The sequence below is a fragment of the Dromaius novaehollandiae genome, chromosome 3, assembly GCF_036370855.1.
Source record: "Dromaius novaehollandiae isolate bDroNov1 chromosome 3, bDroNov1.hap1, whole genome shotgun sequence".
NCBI lineage: Eukaryota > Metazoa > Chordata > Aves > Casuariiformes > Dromaiidae > Dromaius > Dromaius novaehollandiae.
In genome coordinates, this window is record NC_088100.1 from 87,772,794 (window position 1) to 87,791,160 (window position 18,367).

At 40.6% G+C, this 18,367-nt stretch overlaps 2 protein-coding genes across 22 annotated transcripts in view; one reads left to right on the plus strand and one right to left on the minus strand.

Moving 5' to 3' along the window:
- CEP170 (centrosomal protein 170) overlaps positions 1-8,315 on the minus strand; it is a 110,229-nt gene extending 101,914 nt beyond the window's left edge. For 7 of the 11 annotated variants that reach the window (XM_064509385.1, XM_064509386.1, XM_064509384.1 and 4 more), the window contains exon 1: positions 8,094-8,314. The gene's annotated coding sequence lies outside the window, so the exon portion shown is untranslated. Of the gene's footprint in view, positions 1-6,440; positions 6,461-8,093 lie in introns of those variants that run through there. The other 4 variants (XM_064509382.1, XM_064509381.1, XM_064509387.1 and 1 more) reach the window with 3 other exon arrangements.
- Positions 8,316-8,344: 29 nt separating this feature from the next.
- SDCCAG8 (SHH signaling and ciliogenesis regulator SDCCAG8) overlaps positions 8,345-18,367 on the plus strand; it is a 124,638-nt gene continuing 114,615 nt past the window's right edge. For 6 of the 11 annotated variants that reach the window (XM_064509393.1, XM_064509391.1, XM_064509388.1 and 3 more), the window contains exons 1-2: positions 8,529-9,127; positions 12,211-12,301. In XM_064509393.1, the coding sequence (XP_064365463.1) occupies positions 12,253-12,301 (49 nt within the window). In that variant the 5' untranslated portion in view covers positions 8,529-9,127; positions 12,211-12,252. Of the gene's footprint in view, positions 8,465-8,528; positions 9,128-12,176; positions 12,302-18,367 lie in introns of those variants that run through there. The other 5 variants (XM_064509395.1, XM_064509396.1, XM_026102575.2 and 2 more) reach the window with 3 other exon arrangements.

Below are 18,367 nucleotides of genomic sequence, written 5' to 3' on the forward strand. Positions count from 1 at the left end.
AGCTTAAGTTCAACCTTGCATTTTTTACAGTGATATGTTTTATGAAATTCTTTTCCATTTTTAGTGTGTGAATATATTTTTTCATTGCTCACTCAACTTCCTTATGTTTATTCTTTTTCAGAATATACCTACTGAATATATCCAACTACTCCTTTTCAACAATAACAGTTCTGTGCCAGTAACGTTATCTGTGCCAGTAACGTTATCTTTCTTACTCTTCTCCAACTTGGAAAGAAAGCTGAAGAGAATAAAGCCATGTAGCACCATCTACAGAATAAAAGAGATTCCTAATCAGAAATAATTAAAAGCAGCCTGCATTAAGCCACACACATCCATTCTTCAACCGGCATTTTAGACCTGTAAGAATTTGCATCTCTTTCTGATATGCTACCAAAGGTATATTTGTAGGATGGATATTAGGCATGCCTCTCCACCTCTCAAAAGAACACTCAGCAGGAAAAACAGTTATGTATAAGATTCTTTGCAATACATTAGGACTGCAAAGGATCTAAAAGAGACTGCAATGCATAATTAAAAGATGATGAAATAAAACTTGATGGATTAAAAATATGCTACAGAATTTGTAATCAGCAATAACCAAACTAATAGTTAAAACTGAGCACACGGTTTTTAATTCTGACAGACTCAAAGCTAATTAGTTTCACTAATGTTGCCAAAGGTTCAAGTTAGTGTAGGCATTAGCCAAAATAAATGCGTTACTCAATTATCTCCAATATGGTCACAACAAAATAAGTAGTGTTCTATTTTAAGGACTATTAAGAATATGATGACTGAACAGCATTTAGAAGAAAATTATTTAAACAAGACATCTTCATATGTTTATCAGCAAGAGCTATAATAGTAGAACAAGCACGAAATGACCACAAAAGGCAATATAATCTATTTCATGAAAATATGATAATGGTTCCCTAATTCTTGCATCAATTAGTTCTCATCATTTTTCAAAATTCTCTGCCAATCCAAAAGCTAAATAAAAAGTAGTTGTGGGTTCTCAATGGTTCCTTGATGGTTTCCTGAATAGTACCTGCTCACTGTTCAAGAAAGATTTATATTAGCCAGTTTTATATTCAACCTTACAGCTAAAGTGGAGGCTGTGTTTTTTGACTTATGAATCATCCCAAAGAGTAATTCTTACAGGAAATGTTTGACTGTCATGGTATATGAGTATCCTGTTTGGAAACCAAGTACAGTTAAAAGAAAACATTATCATTTAAAAAAAGGCAGAGATGGATGAGCAGAAGTCTAATCTTCACTAACCTCACAAAATTGGGTTGACTCTTCTGTGATAATAGATATATGTAGGAAAACAAGATTTTAATTACTAAATTAAGCCTCCATGCACCTGAATGCTTATGAGAAATGAACATCTGAAAAAGGTCATTTTTGTTGAATTGCCTTTTCAATACACCTATGAAGAAATGTGGGTAAAGTAGAAGAAACAATCTATAATAGAAACCACACCTGATTCAGGAAGTCCTGAGCAAAAAATAGATGGAAACTAGCAATGCCTTAGGTTAAAATATCATACATGCCTGCTCCTCGCTTATCTCTTTCTCTCTGTGAGGTTATAGTTATTCTCGGAGACAAGACACTAGGTTAGATGGACCTTCGGTCTGACCCACTGTGGCCATTCTTACAAAAATTCTAGAAGAGAAAATTTAAATTAAGTGAAACAACAATATTATCCATTACATGTCTTTCATTCAGTCAAGTAAATAAAACTGTGTGTAATAATTCACTGCTTCAAAGTTCCTGAAATGATATAGTTTCACTAGACCAAATAACCAGTTAAATCATTTGAAAACAAAGGATTAGTGAAAGCAAGAAAATACATGCTCATGAGGAAAGAGAACAGGAGAGAGAGCATCACATTCTAACTTCCTGGGTGTCTCCTCCTCAATTTTGAAATGTAATCCAACAGAAGAAGGCAAATAAGAGATAATTAAAAATGCTTTAAATACAGAAGAGAATGCATATTTAGATGGCCAAATATCTGAAATTTAACAGAAAAATTATCAAGAAAATTATTTAAGCATGTCATTTTGAGTGAAAAGTCATAAGTACATCTGATTTAATGCATTCAGTATATTGCTACTTCCAGACCATAACGATTAGCTCAATGGGTATGTTCTCCATGGGAAGACTAGCACAGTGCCCTGCACACAAAGAAACATCTTGGAAACACCAGGGAGTGGCATTACTTCTGATTTTATAGCATTGAAAAGCTCAATATTGCATCACTTCCTGGAAAGGAACAAAATGAGCAGAACCAGAACCTCTTTTGGAATGAAGTACAAAGTGCTATGAGATCTGGCAAACCCATCACACAGACTTTAGAAGACTCAGCTGTTTATCAAGGAAAATACCATTTTAGTTTACTGGAAAAGATCAGAATATAAAGCAAGTTTTAATTTACAAGGATAGAAACAGTAAACAGGACTATGGCAATGTGCCCCATTAACAGAACATCGACCACTGTGCGGGACCCAGCAGGACAAACTGACGAAGTTGGACTAGAAGAGGGCTGCAGCTCTTGTAAGTGAATCAGCTTACAGAGACCACCAGTGGATGATGGTGGAGCTCTAAAAATGGGTTGCACTTAGCTAAGGAAAAGCCTATTTTTTTAATAACAATTTCTAAATGGAGAAAGAGAGGAGAAAAAAAACTTAATAAATATGTCAATTAGATTCATAGAGAAAACAATTACTACATTCTATCAAGTATGTTGCTCAGGGGATGAAATGAGAGAATGTTTCATATTCATATTTTGAATGAATAAATAAAATTTATCTAAATCGATACCAAGTAACACTTCTTTACAAGTCACAAAAGCCACACAGTTCAATACTACTAAGACTTAGAATTCTTACTTTCATCTCAGTTTGCATTAAACTCTACAAGATACTAAACCACACCTTACTGCACCTCTGACACACAGTTTTTTACTTCCAATGCATTACAAATAGCAGCTATCCTAGCATACTCAAAAAAAGGTCAAATTTGGTGCAAATGATATCATCAAGATAGTAATTAAAATCTTAAGCATAAAATATTATTTCCAGAAGCTCACCTTCCCCTATATCTTTTTATCCCCTTCTCAGTCATTAGATTGCTTACTTCTGATTCACCTAAGTATATTATAAAAGCTTCCAATTAACCTGAAAGGTGTTTCTGCAAAACTCTGGTAAGCATCTAATTCTCTAATGTAATCTAAGCAACATGATTAGTGGCAGAGGAGACTTCTCCAGAAAAACTCATATGGAAAAAAATTAAGAACAAAATACATTTATTCTGACAGTATTTCCCCTACTTTAATCAAATATGTATATATATGCACTGCAAACCAGTTTACCTTAAAACAAAAAATAATCGGGGTTTATGACATGCATCTGTTAAAACAAAAGTGACAAAACTTAAAAACCTCAGTCTGACCTCGCTGCAGGAGCAAAAGACAGTATGTAAGAGTTTTTAAAATTTTAGAAGCAAACACAGACAGTGAACGTCATGACTGCCGTTCTTCTCAGCTGGAAATCTATGAATTTGAAGGCTAAAGTCCTTCTTTAAAACACAACTAAAATGCAGTTACTGATTTTTTCAAAAAGCAGAGACCAAAACTATTTATGAAACAGTAGAAATACCATAGTTCCTGAAGTCCTTTGAGAAATACAAGGTGAAAGATTCAAAAATTCACAGGCTTAACTCTGTGAAATAGAGGATAACAATATTGGCTTGGCACAAAAATCCTCCTTTTCCCTAAATCAAGGCCAAACAACTTAACCGGACTACCTCTCCCCTCTTTTCATACCTACTTTTCAGAGAAACTTTTTTTTTTCACCCAGTGATACGTTCTGAACACATATTCTGTGGCTGCGGTCATTTTACATATCAAGAATACTCATTTAATGCTGATCATAAGAACAAAGCCAGTATTTTATTTCGTTTTCTTAGATTTATATATAACCCTCTTTCTGACCACAATATTCTGCAGCGACACAGAAGACAGTCAGATAGTAGAGCCGAGCAGACCAAAAGGCTCTTTGCTACTGAAAAGGGGAATATTCCCTTCTTACAGGCTGGACACTCCTGTCCCCATTCTGTGTGCTTGCTCTGGCTCTCCTCTGACCACACAGTAAGATAATTCTATCTGTGAACCCAGGAGGAAAAAAAAAAAAAAAAGAAAACACCAAGTGAAACAAGAAGAAAAGTAATTTTCTGCTGGGTTAGTCAACTGAATCAGCCATTCATGTAGTTAGACAAGTACTGGAGCCACCGTGACAGACAGGGTAGGGCCATGCTGCACCGGAAACAGAGGAGAGTGGAGAAGAGGGGTTTCTCCGTTCAGAGGCATTAAGATATTAGATCTGCTAACCCATATAAACTTTAATGTCCACCTACTCCCTTGCTCCCATCTAAGAGCCTGAATGATACGCTTCAACTTCAGTGATGCAGCACCAACTACTTTCCCAAACACGAGTCCACAAGTCTCCCTCTCTCAAAGCTAACACTGTCAGCAATCTCCTATAACACGTGTGGCTTTTATTTGAAGTCTCTAGAAGCTGCTTTTCACATAACACATTATATTAATTTAAAACACATGGTTTTTTAAGATCACCTAAAATCTGAATTATAAAGGTCATATGATTTCTAACTACAAACACAGCTCTAAAATGAAAACACCTTTCCAGGTTTTACAACACAGAGTGGAAGAAACTAAATTACACAGGAAAACCAAGTCTTTGCAATTTATTTTAATATTTTTCTGTATGTGTATAACTGTACAACAGACAGAGATACATAAAATTGTTTAAACCAACAGTATGCACTCTCCACCCACTCTAATTTACACACACTATGCTACAGTTTAAGTTAAATGACCACATATTATTTTTCCCGAGGACATCTACCTCATCCAACAGACAGGAGGGTCTGTGATCCAGGGAAGTGTTAGCATTGTGCAGTGAAGGAAGATGTGTAGTAAACAAGGCAAATAACTCAAAAAAAGACACAGTGGTCAGTACTAGAACACAACAAATGTGGACACTGAGTAAAAACATTAGTAGCCAAGGAAAGGACCTTTAAAGGCTCATCTAGCGCTGTCACTGTAAACCTCTAGTCGTTAGAAAAGGAAGATGTACACATCTAATACTAGCTCCCAGTCACCAAATTAGAAGCTCCATCTCCCACTAACAAAGAACTTTCTTTTCTCAAATTTCAAAGTCTCCTGGTCACTACCATACCAATTTTTACTACATCATATACTAAGCTCGTCAAAGAGGGGGAAAGCGCTTTTTTTTTTTCTTTCACAACCTCACAAATGTTAAAAGTAGATATGAGAATTTCTGCAAGTTCTGATATCTGAACATATTCAATCCCTGCCTCCCTTGTTAAATTTCTTCTAAAGCAAAAGCAGAATTTCACAAATATTCTTGGCTCTCTGAATAACAAAGTAAAAATAAACTGTTTCACCTCCATTTAATTCTGCTTGCCAAAGCTAAGAAAGGCAGCTGTGAGAAGGAAATTGTCTTTTTAGAGATTCAAGGACATACTATGGTATCAGTTTAAATTAAATACGTTTTACCTGTATTTGCAAGAACTGGAAATGGTACCTCAAAATCAATTTCTGCAGCTATTCATGGCTTAGGCTTTGCTCTAGTTGCTCAAGGAAGCTTTCTAGTTCCCATCTGCAAGTGAACATAGACCTCTCAAGTTCACTTTCAGGAATCCAACTCTTCTCTGGACTGTATGTTATCAAGAGAATTGTTAAAAAATTTCTTCCTGTCAGGTCTATTACAGCTAATGAAGCACAAGATAATGAGCACCTATTCTGATTTGCAAAAGCCAGCCTGATTTGATATGGGAGGGAGTCACCCGCAGGAGAGTTGCTACAGATGCCAAAGAAAATGCAGTACCACGATAAGGTAAGTTCGGTACCAACTTTCATGTCAAACCACTTCTCTTTAAACGTATAAAAGAAAATATTTTTTATCTGATTTATTACAAATAACTTTCAGGGAGTTGATAAGTTAGAAAAAAGAAAAGGCTTATGGCTTGCTTTTAACACAGTTCTCTGTATACTCAGCTACTCTCTGTTCTCTCCAGCCAGCCAGTCCTCCTGCTCTCTTTTGGAGAAAAAAGAAAAGAAAACAAAAACATTTATATAAAGTGAAAAAGTATTTGGAAGATCAAAAAGGAAGGGAAGACTCTTAAAGGTATTCACGTTTAACCTTCCCTTCTCCCCGACTCCCCCTTTTGTTAAATAAACTTTAGGATCTTTCACACTAACAGAGCTCAGTTCCAGTAAGACATACTCTTCAGCACCTGGACAAAAAATAATTCCCAGAGGAAATTAATCATAGGAAATCGCAGCATATTTAGTCACATACTAGTTCAGGTTACAAAAATCATCCTGTCCCACATACCATTTTACACAGACAAATCCAGGACCAAGGTCACTGTCACAAAGCCTTGAACAGCACTCCATAGGGAGAGGAGAAGAAAAAAACAAAAAAGTTCATCACAGTGCTAGAACAGGCTTTATTCTTTCAAAGCAGTTAAATATTTTATGGATACCTTTCCTTTAACTGAGAAGAAAATAATTTCTTCAAAGCACTGGTCAGCACATTATCTGTACCCTCCTATCTAGGTTGTCATAGGAATGCAACTGTTACGTATCTTCAATTCATCAGCACAGCAACTACATCTCCCTTTTTTCATAAAACCATACGAACAGATGGACTGATTGTCAGCTCATCTTAAAAAACGTTTAAAACAACGTCCAAAAGGCTGGCAGCTAGCACACCACCACCAATACTCTTGTCACCAGCGAGCTCCTCCCGGCTCGTACACATAACTGTTACAGCGAACGGCCATCATCCGCGCTTCATCCAGCTGGCGTTCCTCCAGCTGGGCTCGCGAGCGACGCGCGAGCACCTCTGCCTGCCGCCGATGGACGCGCTGGAGTTACTGGATGCGAAATGCGCCGGAAAGCGGTGCGGAGGAGGCCAAGGCTGAGGCTGAGGCCGAGACTGAGGCTGCCGCTGCCCCTGCCTGCAGCGCCGGCCGCATCCGGCCGCGGCGGCGCGCGCGCGCGCGGCCAGGGCGGTGGGCTCCGCCGCCGAGCGGCGCCGGAGCGCGCTTCCTCCGCCAGCAAACACTTCGCGTTTGAAAATCGCCATCGGGTTTTTGTTAGACCCGTAACCCGTTCGTTTCCAGGCCAAAAAGACAGAGTGAGCCCAGCGCTTTTCTTCCACCGCCGGGAAGGAAAAAAAAAAAAAAAAAAAAAAAAAGGTTGTTTTACGTTTTTTCTGTGAAGAGCCCGAAGAAAGAAAAGATCGAGCATTCTGGAGAGCCCTTGTGAGCATACGAGACCCTCTTTGTTGGGTGGAAACACACAATAAGAGAGGTGGCAAAACCCACAGATCCTCTCCATCATCCCGCTCAAACACCGTTATTTTAAGGGGACAGAGGGCGGAAACGCCACATGTCAAATGAACGGCATCGGTCATTTTTAAACCTGGAGAAACGCCCTATCTCCAGCCACGGGGGAGTTTCGGAAATAGGGACGACCGAGAGAGAAAAAAAAAAAAAAAAAAAAAAACCAGCTGAACAGATGAGACGCGGAAATCCGCCGGCGGGGGAGGAAGCAGCCCGAAGATCCGCGGTGCCCGCGGCGTGCGTGTGTGTGTGCCGGCGGCGGCGGCGCCCGCCGGGCCCCACGGCGGCGGGGGCGTCCGGGGCAGGCAGCCGTGGGCACCGGGATCCAGCGGCACCGTCTGCATCCAGCCTGCGCCGCTCCCCCTCGGGCTCGGGGCGGTGGCAGCCAAGACCCCGCCAGCCCCGCCGCGCTGGCGAGGGGAAGGGAAGGGAAGGCGGCGGTGCGGAGCAGCCGCCGGACCCCGGCGGGGAGAAGGAGCGGGCCGTGCCCGGAGTCCGCCGCTGCCGCCCCTCCACACGCCCCCGGCGCGGCGGGTGAGGGGCGCTGGGCACAATAGGCGGCGGGCGGGCGAACGGCGCGACCCTCCGGCACGGCTCGCTCCCGACCCACGGCCAAGGCGGCAGCACCCCCTACTCACCCCTTCTCAGAGGCTCGCCGCGCCGGGGAGGGGCCGTCCCCGGTGGTGGTGGTGGTGAGGCCGCCGGTGCTCACTGACCCGGCATCCCCGCGGGGCGGGGGCGGGGCGCTCTGCTCGGTGTCCCTCTAGCAACCGCCCTAACGTTATTCCCTGCACATAGCGGCTAACGGGCAGAGCGGGCACGGTACTGCGCAGGCGCCGCCCGAACACACACACAATGGGGGGAGGCGAGCGCGCAGGCGCCAAGGGGCGAGCGGCGCAGGGACCGAGCTGCGCCTGCGTCGGCTTCAGACAATAGGAGGGTGATGGCATCGTCCGCACCGGCTGGCGGGCGCCCACTGCGCATGCGCCAGAGTACGCGGTGGCGGGAGGTAAACACGGCTTCGCACCCCCAACGCGTATCCCCTCTGCCATGACTGGACTTGCGCTATACCCAGTCACTGCAGACCCGAGAACGTAGGCGGAAGGGTGCTCTGTGCGCAGGCGCGAGCGCGGCCGCAAGTCACAACAAAGAGGAAAGCCGGGACTGCGACTATGCTCCGCCCGCTGCCGGGTGTGGGAGGTGGGCGGCCAGCAGGGACTACATCTCCCAGGGAGCACTGCGCGCCGCGCCGCCTCCTGGGGCTTGTAGTGTCTCTGGCCGCCTTCCCTCACGCCGCGGAGCTTGGGGGTGTGGCGGCTCCCGAGCACTGTCCCGCTCATCTGTGGCTGGGGGAGGCTGTTCGCGGGTAGCAACGGGCAACGCCGAGGAGCCGGAGCGTTTCCCCGTTGCGCATTGTGGGAGTTGTAGTTCTTCGGGGAGCCTCCGGCGGTTGCGGAGCGCGGGAAAGCAGCGCGGCTCGAACTACCGTTACCGGTCGCCGTTGCGGGGATCCGGTGTGCGGGGCAGCGCCTGGCTGTCTCCACGCGCTTCGCCTGGCCGGGAGCCCTGCGGGCGGCGGCAGTGTCCGGCGCGGAAGGCCTCCTCATGCGGGCGCCCCGCGGGGAGCCCGCCCTGCAGGAGTCCCTGGAGTGGTACCAGAGGCGCCTCCGAGGTGAGCGGCGGCCGCCGCGGCAGTGCCCGCAGGCGGTACTCGGGCGGCGGCGGGAGGCGCCGAGGGCCCGGCTCTGCAGCGAGGAGCGGCGGGCGCCGCGCTGCCCCGGGCGCTCCACCTGCTGCGGCCCCGCCGCGCAGCCGGCGGCTCCCCCTCAGGGCCGGGCCGGGCCGGGCCGGGCCGGGGCAGCGCCGTCCCGTGCTCTTGGCGTGCTCGTGGCAGAGGAGAGTTAGTTCTGGTGCTCCTCAATCCGGATCTCTGTCGAGAGAAACATATCAGAGTAGCAGTTATTTTCCCTGTGAAAGTGCATCTGCACAGGGTCCTGACTGGGACTTGGGAGAAACATGTCAGCCGTGCTCATATTCCCTGCTCCCCCCTTTATTTAATCAGTGCTCTTTAAAGGCAAAGTTAGACCTACAGCCTGTGTGCTTCGAGCTTCTGCAGTTTGAAGAAAATTAAAGTGTGGCTGGCCAGCTTTCTTTTCTGTTCTGTTCTGTTCTTTTCTGTTCTGTTCTTTTCTTTTCTTTTCTTCCAGAAAGTGCTTTCGGGAGTTGCAACTTCTATAAAAATCAGAATGAACCTAAAACCACAGCATTTGGCAAACTGTAAGATAGGGTCATATGATTATGTGTGATTGCATTAGTTCTTTTTAACAAGTTGTAGTGCCCCTGGTGGTGCTTGACCATGAGCACTCTGCTGGTTTATTGCAACAAAAGTCATCTTGGGGTTTTTTTTGCATCGCAACAGACTACTAAAGTAGACAGTCAGCTATCACATCTTAACTATAGTTAATACCGTCCCAAGTAGTTGATCATAACCTTGACTTTGACAAGGCTGCTGCCTCTTTTGTGTGCTTTTCTTTAATTTGTGCACAAATCTTAGCTTTCATTAAAATATAAAATTCTAGTCATAAAGAAGAGATGGAAAAATGATTCTGATGAGCATGATTATTTCCCACGTCATAAACTGTGTTCATACCTGCCTTCTTATCCAAGAAGCACTATATATGCAGAGAACATTTTTCCCCTCTTTGCTATGACATCCGGGCATTACCAGCTTTCAGACTGTCTCTGATTGGTGAAAGTATATGACCAAATCTTGAAGAAAGACAGAAGATAATCTGTGGATATGCCACCCCCCTTAGCATAAAAAAAAATACGTTAGCACATCTTGAGTTTATGTTTTATTAAACAGCATTTAAAGATAATGGAAGTAAATCTAATTGGTTATGCTAGTGAATTACATGTACAATCGCAATATAGGAAACATCATTACAAGAAGATAAAACAATGGAAATATTTTTAATAGCTACTTGATACTTTATTTTTAGCAAATACTTCACATTTCTTTCTCAAAATAACATCAGTTGTTTGTAGTGAGGATGGATCTTGCTTTGTTCTAGAAGATAGTGCTTTGAAGAATCATGTCTAGTTACTTTTCCAGTAGTAGAAGTGGACATATGGATGTTGCTTGGAAGCTACAGGTAGAACTGTTAAAAGTACAGAAATTGGAACATGTCTTGAAATGCATAGAGTCCCTTTGTGCTGTGTGAAAATGATGAATAAAAATTATGAATTGCTTTACATAGGTGCTGTTAAACTTTATCACATTTCCTTTTTGTGTGCGCCATTATGGAAAACCACTGGATAATTTTCATGTACTCAATTTGGACTGAGGCAAAGGGTTTTTGCTCCGAGTTTTATTGTTCCTATGATGTGAATGATTTTCTATCCTATTCCTCAAGAGTTAAACTGTGCATTTAATTTAGAGTCCATTCCTTTAGACTGCGATGCAGCCAGATGGACTGAATAATCAGGTTTTTAAAAAAACTACAGTTGAACAACTACAATATTGCTGCCTGAAAAATCATCTGGTGGCATAATGTTTCTGCTTTATTAAAGAGTATTGTCACACATAGAGGATAGCTTTGTTTAGAAAGGCCACACTTTGGGTTTTTGTTTTCTTCATTTCTGCTGCATTATTAGAGGCATAAATACAAGCTAAAGTAAGTAATGTGCTGAAAATGTGTCGTTTTAACAAGATCTTGCATATTTTCAGAGCACTTCTGATTATCTTCTATCTAGAATACTGCTTCTGGCTTGTTTACTTGTTTTTATACAGATCTGAGAAGGAGATACACTATTACTGAAACATCATCTGAATTGCTCTTCTCATTCTATGATAGCCCAGGGAGTGACCTGCCTTTTCATTTTAGTTGCAGGCCAGTCAATGCTGGTCATCACTGGGAAGTCCGAAGGGTGGCATGTAGGCAGTCAGAAAGGCAGATTTCTTTTGTTCATATTCATCTAAGGAGATTTCTTGGTGTCCTTTAATTCCAGAGCACACAGGCAGCATACCGTGCTCAGCGTCCACCCTCGTGGGGCATCAGGAATGCGTGAGATACGGTGCTTTATGTTGAGCTGCCTGGATTCCCTACAGGATGTGATGTTTTCAGCTTAGGAACTGACAGCAGGGAAAGCCAAAGGCCTTTGGACCCCAGGCCTCCTGCCCCCTCCCTGTATTCCCTTAATTTCAGCATGCTCAATGTTTCTTTACGTAAATGGTCTTTTTGTGTGGGAGTAGTTTTGAAAGGACTTCTTAGTTCATTCCTTTATGCAGACCAGTCTTGTTTTGAAAATATCCTTTGTTACGTTTTGCAACAGAGCCTGGATTTTCTGTCTTTTGTCTTAGGTCCTTTGTGCATTTCAAGTGATCCAAGGGAACTGTTGAAACAGAAAACCTGTTGGGGTGGTAGGGGAATTTTAATATCTTCATAGTAATGTAGCCTTTTGATATATGGAGTTGAAATATGTCTTGGTACCAAGTTACCTGGATGTTGTGAGTGACCTCTTTAAGTTTCCTATAACTTCAAGAGGCCTTTCTCAAGAATTTTGCATCTTGGGCTGTTTAACTGTGTACAAGAGTAATATTAAAGCTCTCCATTTCAAATGAAGGCATGCATGTATTCTGTTCATACCACTTTTCCTTTTTCCTATTTTTGGGTGGATTCCCTTACATTGGATCTGTTATGGTTTTTAAATCACTTCAGAACATTTGACCTTCTGGTGGCTGTTTCCCTTCAGTTTCCATGCCATTCTGGGAAACATGGACTTCTGCCTTTTTCCATGCTGTGGAAAGATAAGACTAATTCCATAGATCCAGGAGTGCCTCTCGGTAAGTAGAGATCAGGAGGGTAATATTGCAAATATAACCCCAGTGCAGGGGAATGTAACATTAATTCCATTGTCTTTCTCAACCAACCTGTTTGTTTCTTAATGGTGTACAATTTTTAATTCTTTTGGCCTGTAAAACATTCCTAACATCATTAGTGCTAGCAGTAATTGGTTTACTGAAGATCATTATAGGTCATTATTACTTCATGAGTTGCTGAACCTAAATCTTTACCCATTTTTCTTGCATGTAATTATACAGTTTGAGACTTTTCTACAAATTCATATAATTCCAGTCCAGATTCTGGAATTTTCGAGAGCACGCCTTCAGCATTATTTGGTATTTTTGACATGCAGCATTCTTAAACTGCTTGTAATGCTTGACCTTATCTGGATCCAGGCAGATACATAGCAACAGGTTCTTGCCATCCTTTCTGTAGATCAGAAGAATAATTTTGTGGCCTTGTTCATTGTGGTGGAAGGCTCTATCATTCTCAAGAGAATATCATTTACTCTTCAATGCAGTGTCCTCTGCTCTAAAGAGAGATCTGTCAGAGGACTAGTACACAAGATGCCTAAGTGTGTGCTAGGATCCAGTAAACTAGATCAGGTGGCCAGAGGACAGAAAGTGAGACCAAAAAACCTGACCAGGTAATAACTGGACTTAGAGGTCAACAGAAAGGTTTCTGATAAAATAACAAGGATCCTGTAAGAGCGCTTTCCTTGAATAGTCTACACTTTAAATTAAAGTCTTTGTTTGTAATACAGAGTTAAGATAGTGGTATTTGTATAGTTCGCGTTGTTGTGTGTAAACTTTCACACAACAGAGAATAGCCTCCTTTTACAGCTGGTAAATTGGTAAAAGGTGTGTTGAAAATGGTCTATTTCTCACATAATGCAAAGAAAATATGAAGACAGAAGAATCAAATAAGTGGATCAATAACTCCCTATTTTGTAGCATCTGTATGTTAAACACATCTCATGACCTTTTGAGGCCTGGCTAGTGAAGAGGCTCTTATTGCTATTGCAGCTATACTGGTGGCTGTTGGTTCATATCAGAATGGCAAGTAAGGTAAATTCCAAGACTAAGCAAAACACAGTGAAAACTTAGGAGATTTTCAGCTTTCCTGCAGGTTTCTGAATTGGTATTTCATAATGAAATCCCATTTTGAGCAGCAACCTTTCACTTGTTGCCTGATATTTCTAAAATGGGAAGAGCGAATCAGTTATAGCTAGCACGCGTTAATAAATACTTTAAAATAAGCTAGTGAGTGAAATTATTTATTATTATTGAAGGCCAGCTTTTGTTACCTTGTGAAAATCTCTCCAGTAGTAGAGTAGCATGTATTTCAAATAAAGTTAATTGAGTTTCTGTCTTAGTCCAAACAAAAAGTTACACTCTTGCATACCTCACATTTCCAGTGATAACTAGGTATTCAGGAAGTAGAACTCTTCTGTGTAGGCTGCATGTTCTTCTTTGGTATTTTTAAGTAATAAGGCTAAAATGCTACCCTAAAAGAGGTACATTACGCACTATTTTAGGTTTCCAAATGTCAGTAGAAACAAAGTCAGAGCTAATGTGCTTTTGAACAGTAAAAATTTCTTTAACTGTCTTCTTTGTTTGTTTTTGTTTTCACTAACTGGTCTAATTATATCTTCTGTTTTGCCTGTTATTGTTTCATGTAATTTTTTTGTTTTAATCCCAGCACAATTGCTGTAATTCCAGCTTCTCTATCTTTCTAGGACCATTTCTGATTGGGAACCATGGTATATCAGAAAGTGAGCTGTTCGTTATGTTTATAGCCAGTAACTTCCAGTAGTCTTCCGGTAAACTTTATTAGAACTAGACCTGTAGCCTTACCTGATAGAGTTATGGTAACTTTTTCATACAGCTGTAGTTTGTTTTCCTTTAATTTCTGTTGTTTAACACTTCTCTCCTACCAGCTGCAATTATTTTCCATGTCTTTCAGGCAATTCTGTTGTTTTGGATGGTTGGTTCCTTTGCTAAGCTCTCCATTAGCTCTCAGAGTTTTTTCTGTGGCATTTCTGAGTTCATGAATGAGGTAGCTTTGGTGCTTTCATTTAAAGGAGTGCTCTTTATAGACAGTCTTGGGCAGTGTCTGAAAAAACATCTTTTGTTTAGGCAATGCAAACACAGTTCAATGCTTTCTCTGTTTTTTCTGTTTTCACTTCAGTGGCGAACTGTTCTCACAATTCTAGCCCCCTCTGCTTCAGAGCTAATTATCACCTCCTTGGAAATACAGCAACCTCTTCCATGTTGTATTTTACTTCAGATTATTCTGACTTTGGTCTTTAATTTGATCTTTTTTTATTGGTTAGTTGAATGGATCAGTAAATGTGTCTCTAATGTAAAAGAAATTCTGTTCAGCAGTAGCAGTGATATTGCCATACAAAAAATTTTACCTATTATATTTATACCAAGATACTTTCTAGAAAAAGGATACTTATATTATACTTAAAATATATATTTTCAGGGTGTAATACTTAGATTTTGTAGTTGCAATGGGTAGAAAAAATATCAAGAATTATCAATGCTTATTTCAGGACATAGAAGATATGTTATTATGTGCTTTTAGAACACTAGTCAGTGTTTTAGTCAAGGCCCTATCAGTTTTGCCTAAAGCACTATGCATAGCTGAACTTAATGTAGCCAAAGGTTGCATTCATGTTTAGGTGAATTGAGGGGTAGGGATGTCTTTGTAGCTAGAGCAGTACGGACCTTCTTCTGGTTAGGGTAGCTGGTTGCTTCTGTCACTGAAATAATAAGCAATATATTGCTTTCTCTTAGGCTTTTAGTCACTTGTGTCATTCCTGAGGCATGAGATAATATTTTTTGTCCTGTATGGCAAGTACAGTGCTCCTGTGATTCCTACCCAAGACTTGAAAAATGACAACATTTTGATAGAGCAGTTAGATCTTTTCTTTTGATTTATATCCATCAAGTTTTGTTACTGGTTTGTCATTTTTCATCAGCCGCGGAGATCCTTTAAACACTGGAAACCAAAGAGCTGTATCAATACATTGGATTTTTTTTTTTCTTATTTTAATCCAGATAAGTCCAGCTTCATCCATATCCTCAGCTCTACTCATAAAACACATCAGCGGAGTTTTATCGTACAACAGAAACATATGTTCAGATTTGATTTGTGTAGGCTTGTTAAGATACAGAGAAGAAGAACAAAAGCAGATTGAATTTTAGATATGCAAATTACAGTACTGTGTGCAAGTAGCTGTTTTCTGCAGTATGTTTTTAGTGAGGCCTGGTTTCTATAAAATGCACAATTACAGGAATAGTCTAACCGGAATAATTGGTTTAAGTGTGGGAGCACTTGAAAATTAGTGACTTCTGAATTCATTATAAAATCATCATATTGCCTTTAAATATAGGCTCTTTGATGCCCATCAGTTTGCATTTGTAGAGGTTCTTTATGCTTCTTTCAGTAATGTAATGTTTCATATTTTACCCTAATTCTCCAAAATATCTCCTTATTTAGAAAATTTTGTCATCTACTTACTCCTTTCTATGATCCAGTTCAACGCTTACTGCTGTAAATGTTAGCTCTTCAGTGACTAGGGAATCCAAAACACAGACATCAGAAGCTCCAAACTCCCACATTCCCAAGTTGGTGAACTTTTTACTTACAGTAACAGCCACTGTAATTTGGAAATAATCAAGCTTTCAAGAAACTTTGGCAAATGTCTGATGCAGCTTTCAAAAATATGGTGGCATTACTGTGGAAGTAGGAAAGTTTAGTCAAGAAAAGTAGACGTCAGTGTGCTGTTGATAATACTTTTAACATATTTTACTCCTATTGCTGCCCAGAATATTTCAGGAAGAAGAGGGTGTAGCATCTGAAGATCAATGTTATCTTTGAAGATAAAGTAGTAGCATGGAGTTCAGAAGCTATAATGCTACATTCTCTCTACAAAGACGGAAGTTCTGGAAAAAAACTGTACATGGGACTTCTTTTTTCTTCACTGGGTATAGAACGTAAAAGCAAATATTTAGACTCCCAGGATCTCTGACAGAGGCCTACAGTGAATGAGAAATGAAGAATTTTTCTTGCTATTGGATGACACACCACTTAAATACCTTTACTGATATTGAACAACTTTTGGCTACAACTAGTTGCAACCTAGTTTGGTAAATATGTAAGACACTGCATCAGAGAGATACTTCCACTATTTCTTAGTTAACTCTTCCACTCCTATAGCATCTTAAAACACTCAAGAAGGGATAAACAACTTAAATATGCTCATTAGTCAGCAGGGACATTTGGCCTAAAACCTTCTTTATTGAGTCATTGCCTCTTGAAATATATTCATGACTTTGCTATAATAAGTATTTAAAATGTGCTTTTTATGTGTTCTTTTACATAGACTTGGTTAAACAATAGAATACCTGAAAATTGAAAGAGGTCATGCCAGTGTTAAGATGACCAGCCTTTAAAAATGGGTATTGAGAGGAGATTAATACAAGATGAGAAGCAGGTCCGGGTTTTAATAAAATCTAGCTTTGCTAAAAAGTGTGAGAGAGCTGGCATACTGGACTGAAAGCTATATTCTTAGATATTATGTCTTTTGGGGGGATATTTATTTTTTCTAAACTATTGGTGAGTTATAACCAAGCTGAGAAAAAGAATTAGAAAGACTGTTAAATCCCATAGCAGTGAGAAAAAAAAAAAAAAGATTTCCCAACTTTAGTAACGATTATCTGAACTTGAAAAGGGCAGATAAAGTGAGGGCACAAATAGATACCTAAATTTTGTTGCCTGACTTGAGCTGGTATTTGTTTTTCCAAATGCAAAAAAAGGAACTATTGACATTTTTAACTAGCAGCAGATATTATACTCTGAGGCATGTCTTCTGAGTTCTAGCTAGCAAACGCTTAACTGTGATTTTTAGCTTTCTTTTTTTCTCTAGGAGAAAAAATATTTTCAGTTAATTGTTATTTATACATCATTATAAATTTACGGATTACTAGCATATAAGAATAAATGAAGGACTTGTATGCTGGAAAGCTTGCCGTTTTTTCCGGTTGTGGCAGTTGCTCCAATAAAAGATACTATTACCTCTCCCTACAAAGCTTGTCTCAAAAGTGAAATTTCTGTTCTGTGGGGATTTATGCCTGAATATTTCATATATACAAGTCCTGAGGTAGAATAAACCTTTAAAGAATTTGAGGTTAAATGAAGGAAACAGCTGTGATTTTATGTTTCTGAAATTGAGGCATGGGTGTTTTGTTTTGTTTTAATTATTGATAACTGTTAACTATTCACGAGACTTTCTGATTCAGGGTAGTTTTGACTTATAGTCACAGATGACTAGCGTTACATAAAAGAAATGTCGTCTTACATTCCTGATGAAGTGGCTGTGAATCGTGATGGGAGACTGTCTAACTGAGAATGTATACTGCATGACTGATGTATGGGTCATTTTGTTAGTTCACTTGGCATTACGGCAGAACTTCGAAATCCTGCTTTGCTAAACATTGCATAGTCACTGCTGTAAGTCTGTCCTTGTCTATTTAGTACATAAACTGCTTAAAGGGGAGAGGAATTAAATACTCGCCTCTATTTATAAATAAGAAGTTGAAAGAAAAGTAGTAAGTGAATTGCCTGACGTACTCTAGCGTGAACCCAGTTCATCATTTTCTAAAATTGAGCCCATATCTTCTGATTCCCAATTCACTTGTTATCCCTCAGCTACAAATCTCTCAAGCATCTTTTTGACATCAGCTGCATCAGAGCGATGCAGCATTTATATCTCTGCCTTTATGGTGAGAAAGTTTCCCATTTTTTAATGAAGTCAGCTGAATGAAATTTAAGAAAAGGGATATATGAAAAGAATACAGTAACATTCTTTCCTCATTTTCAGTGTGTCACCTCTGAGTAACTCAGTGAATTCTTGCAAGACTTCACAAAGTATTTCAATTTATCAGGGAGGGATTTTTTGGTTTTGTTTTTCTAGAGATGATGAGTGTATACTAACTGTTCTTATATAATTTTTATACCTGTTCAGAACTCATATGTTTTTCTGTAGTTACTGT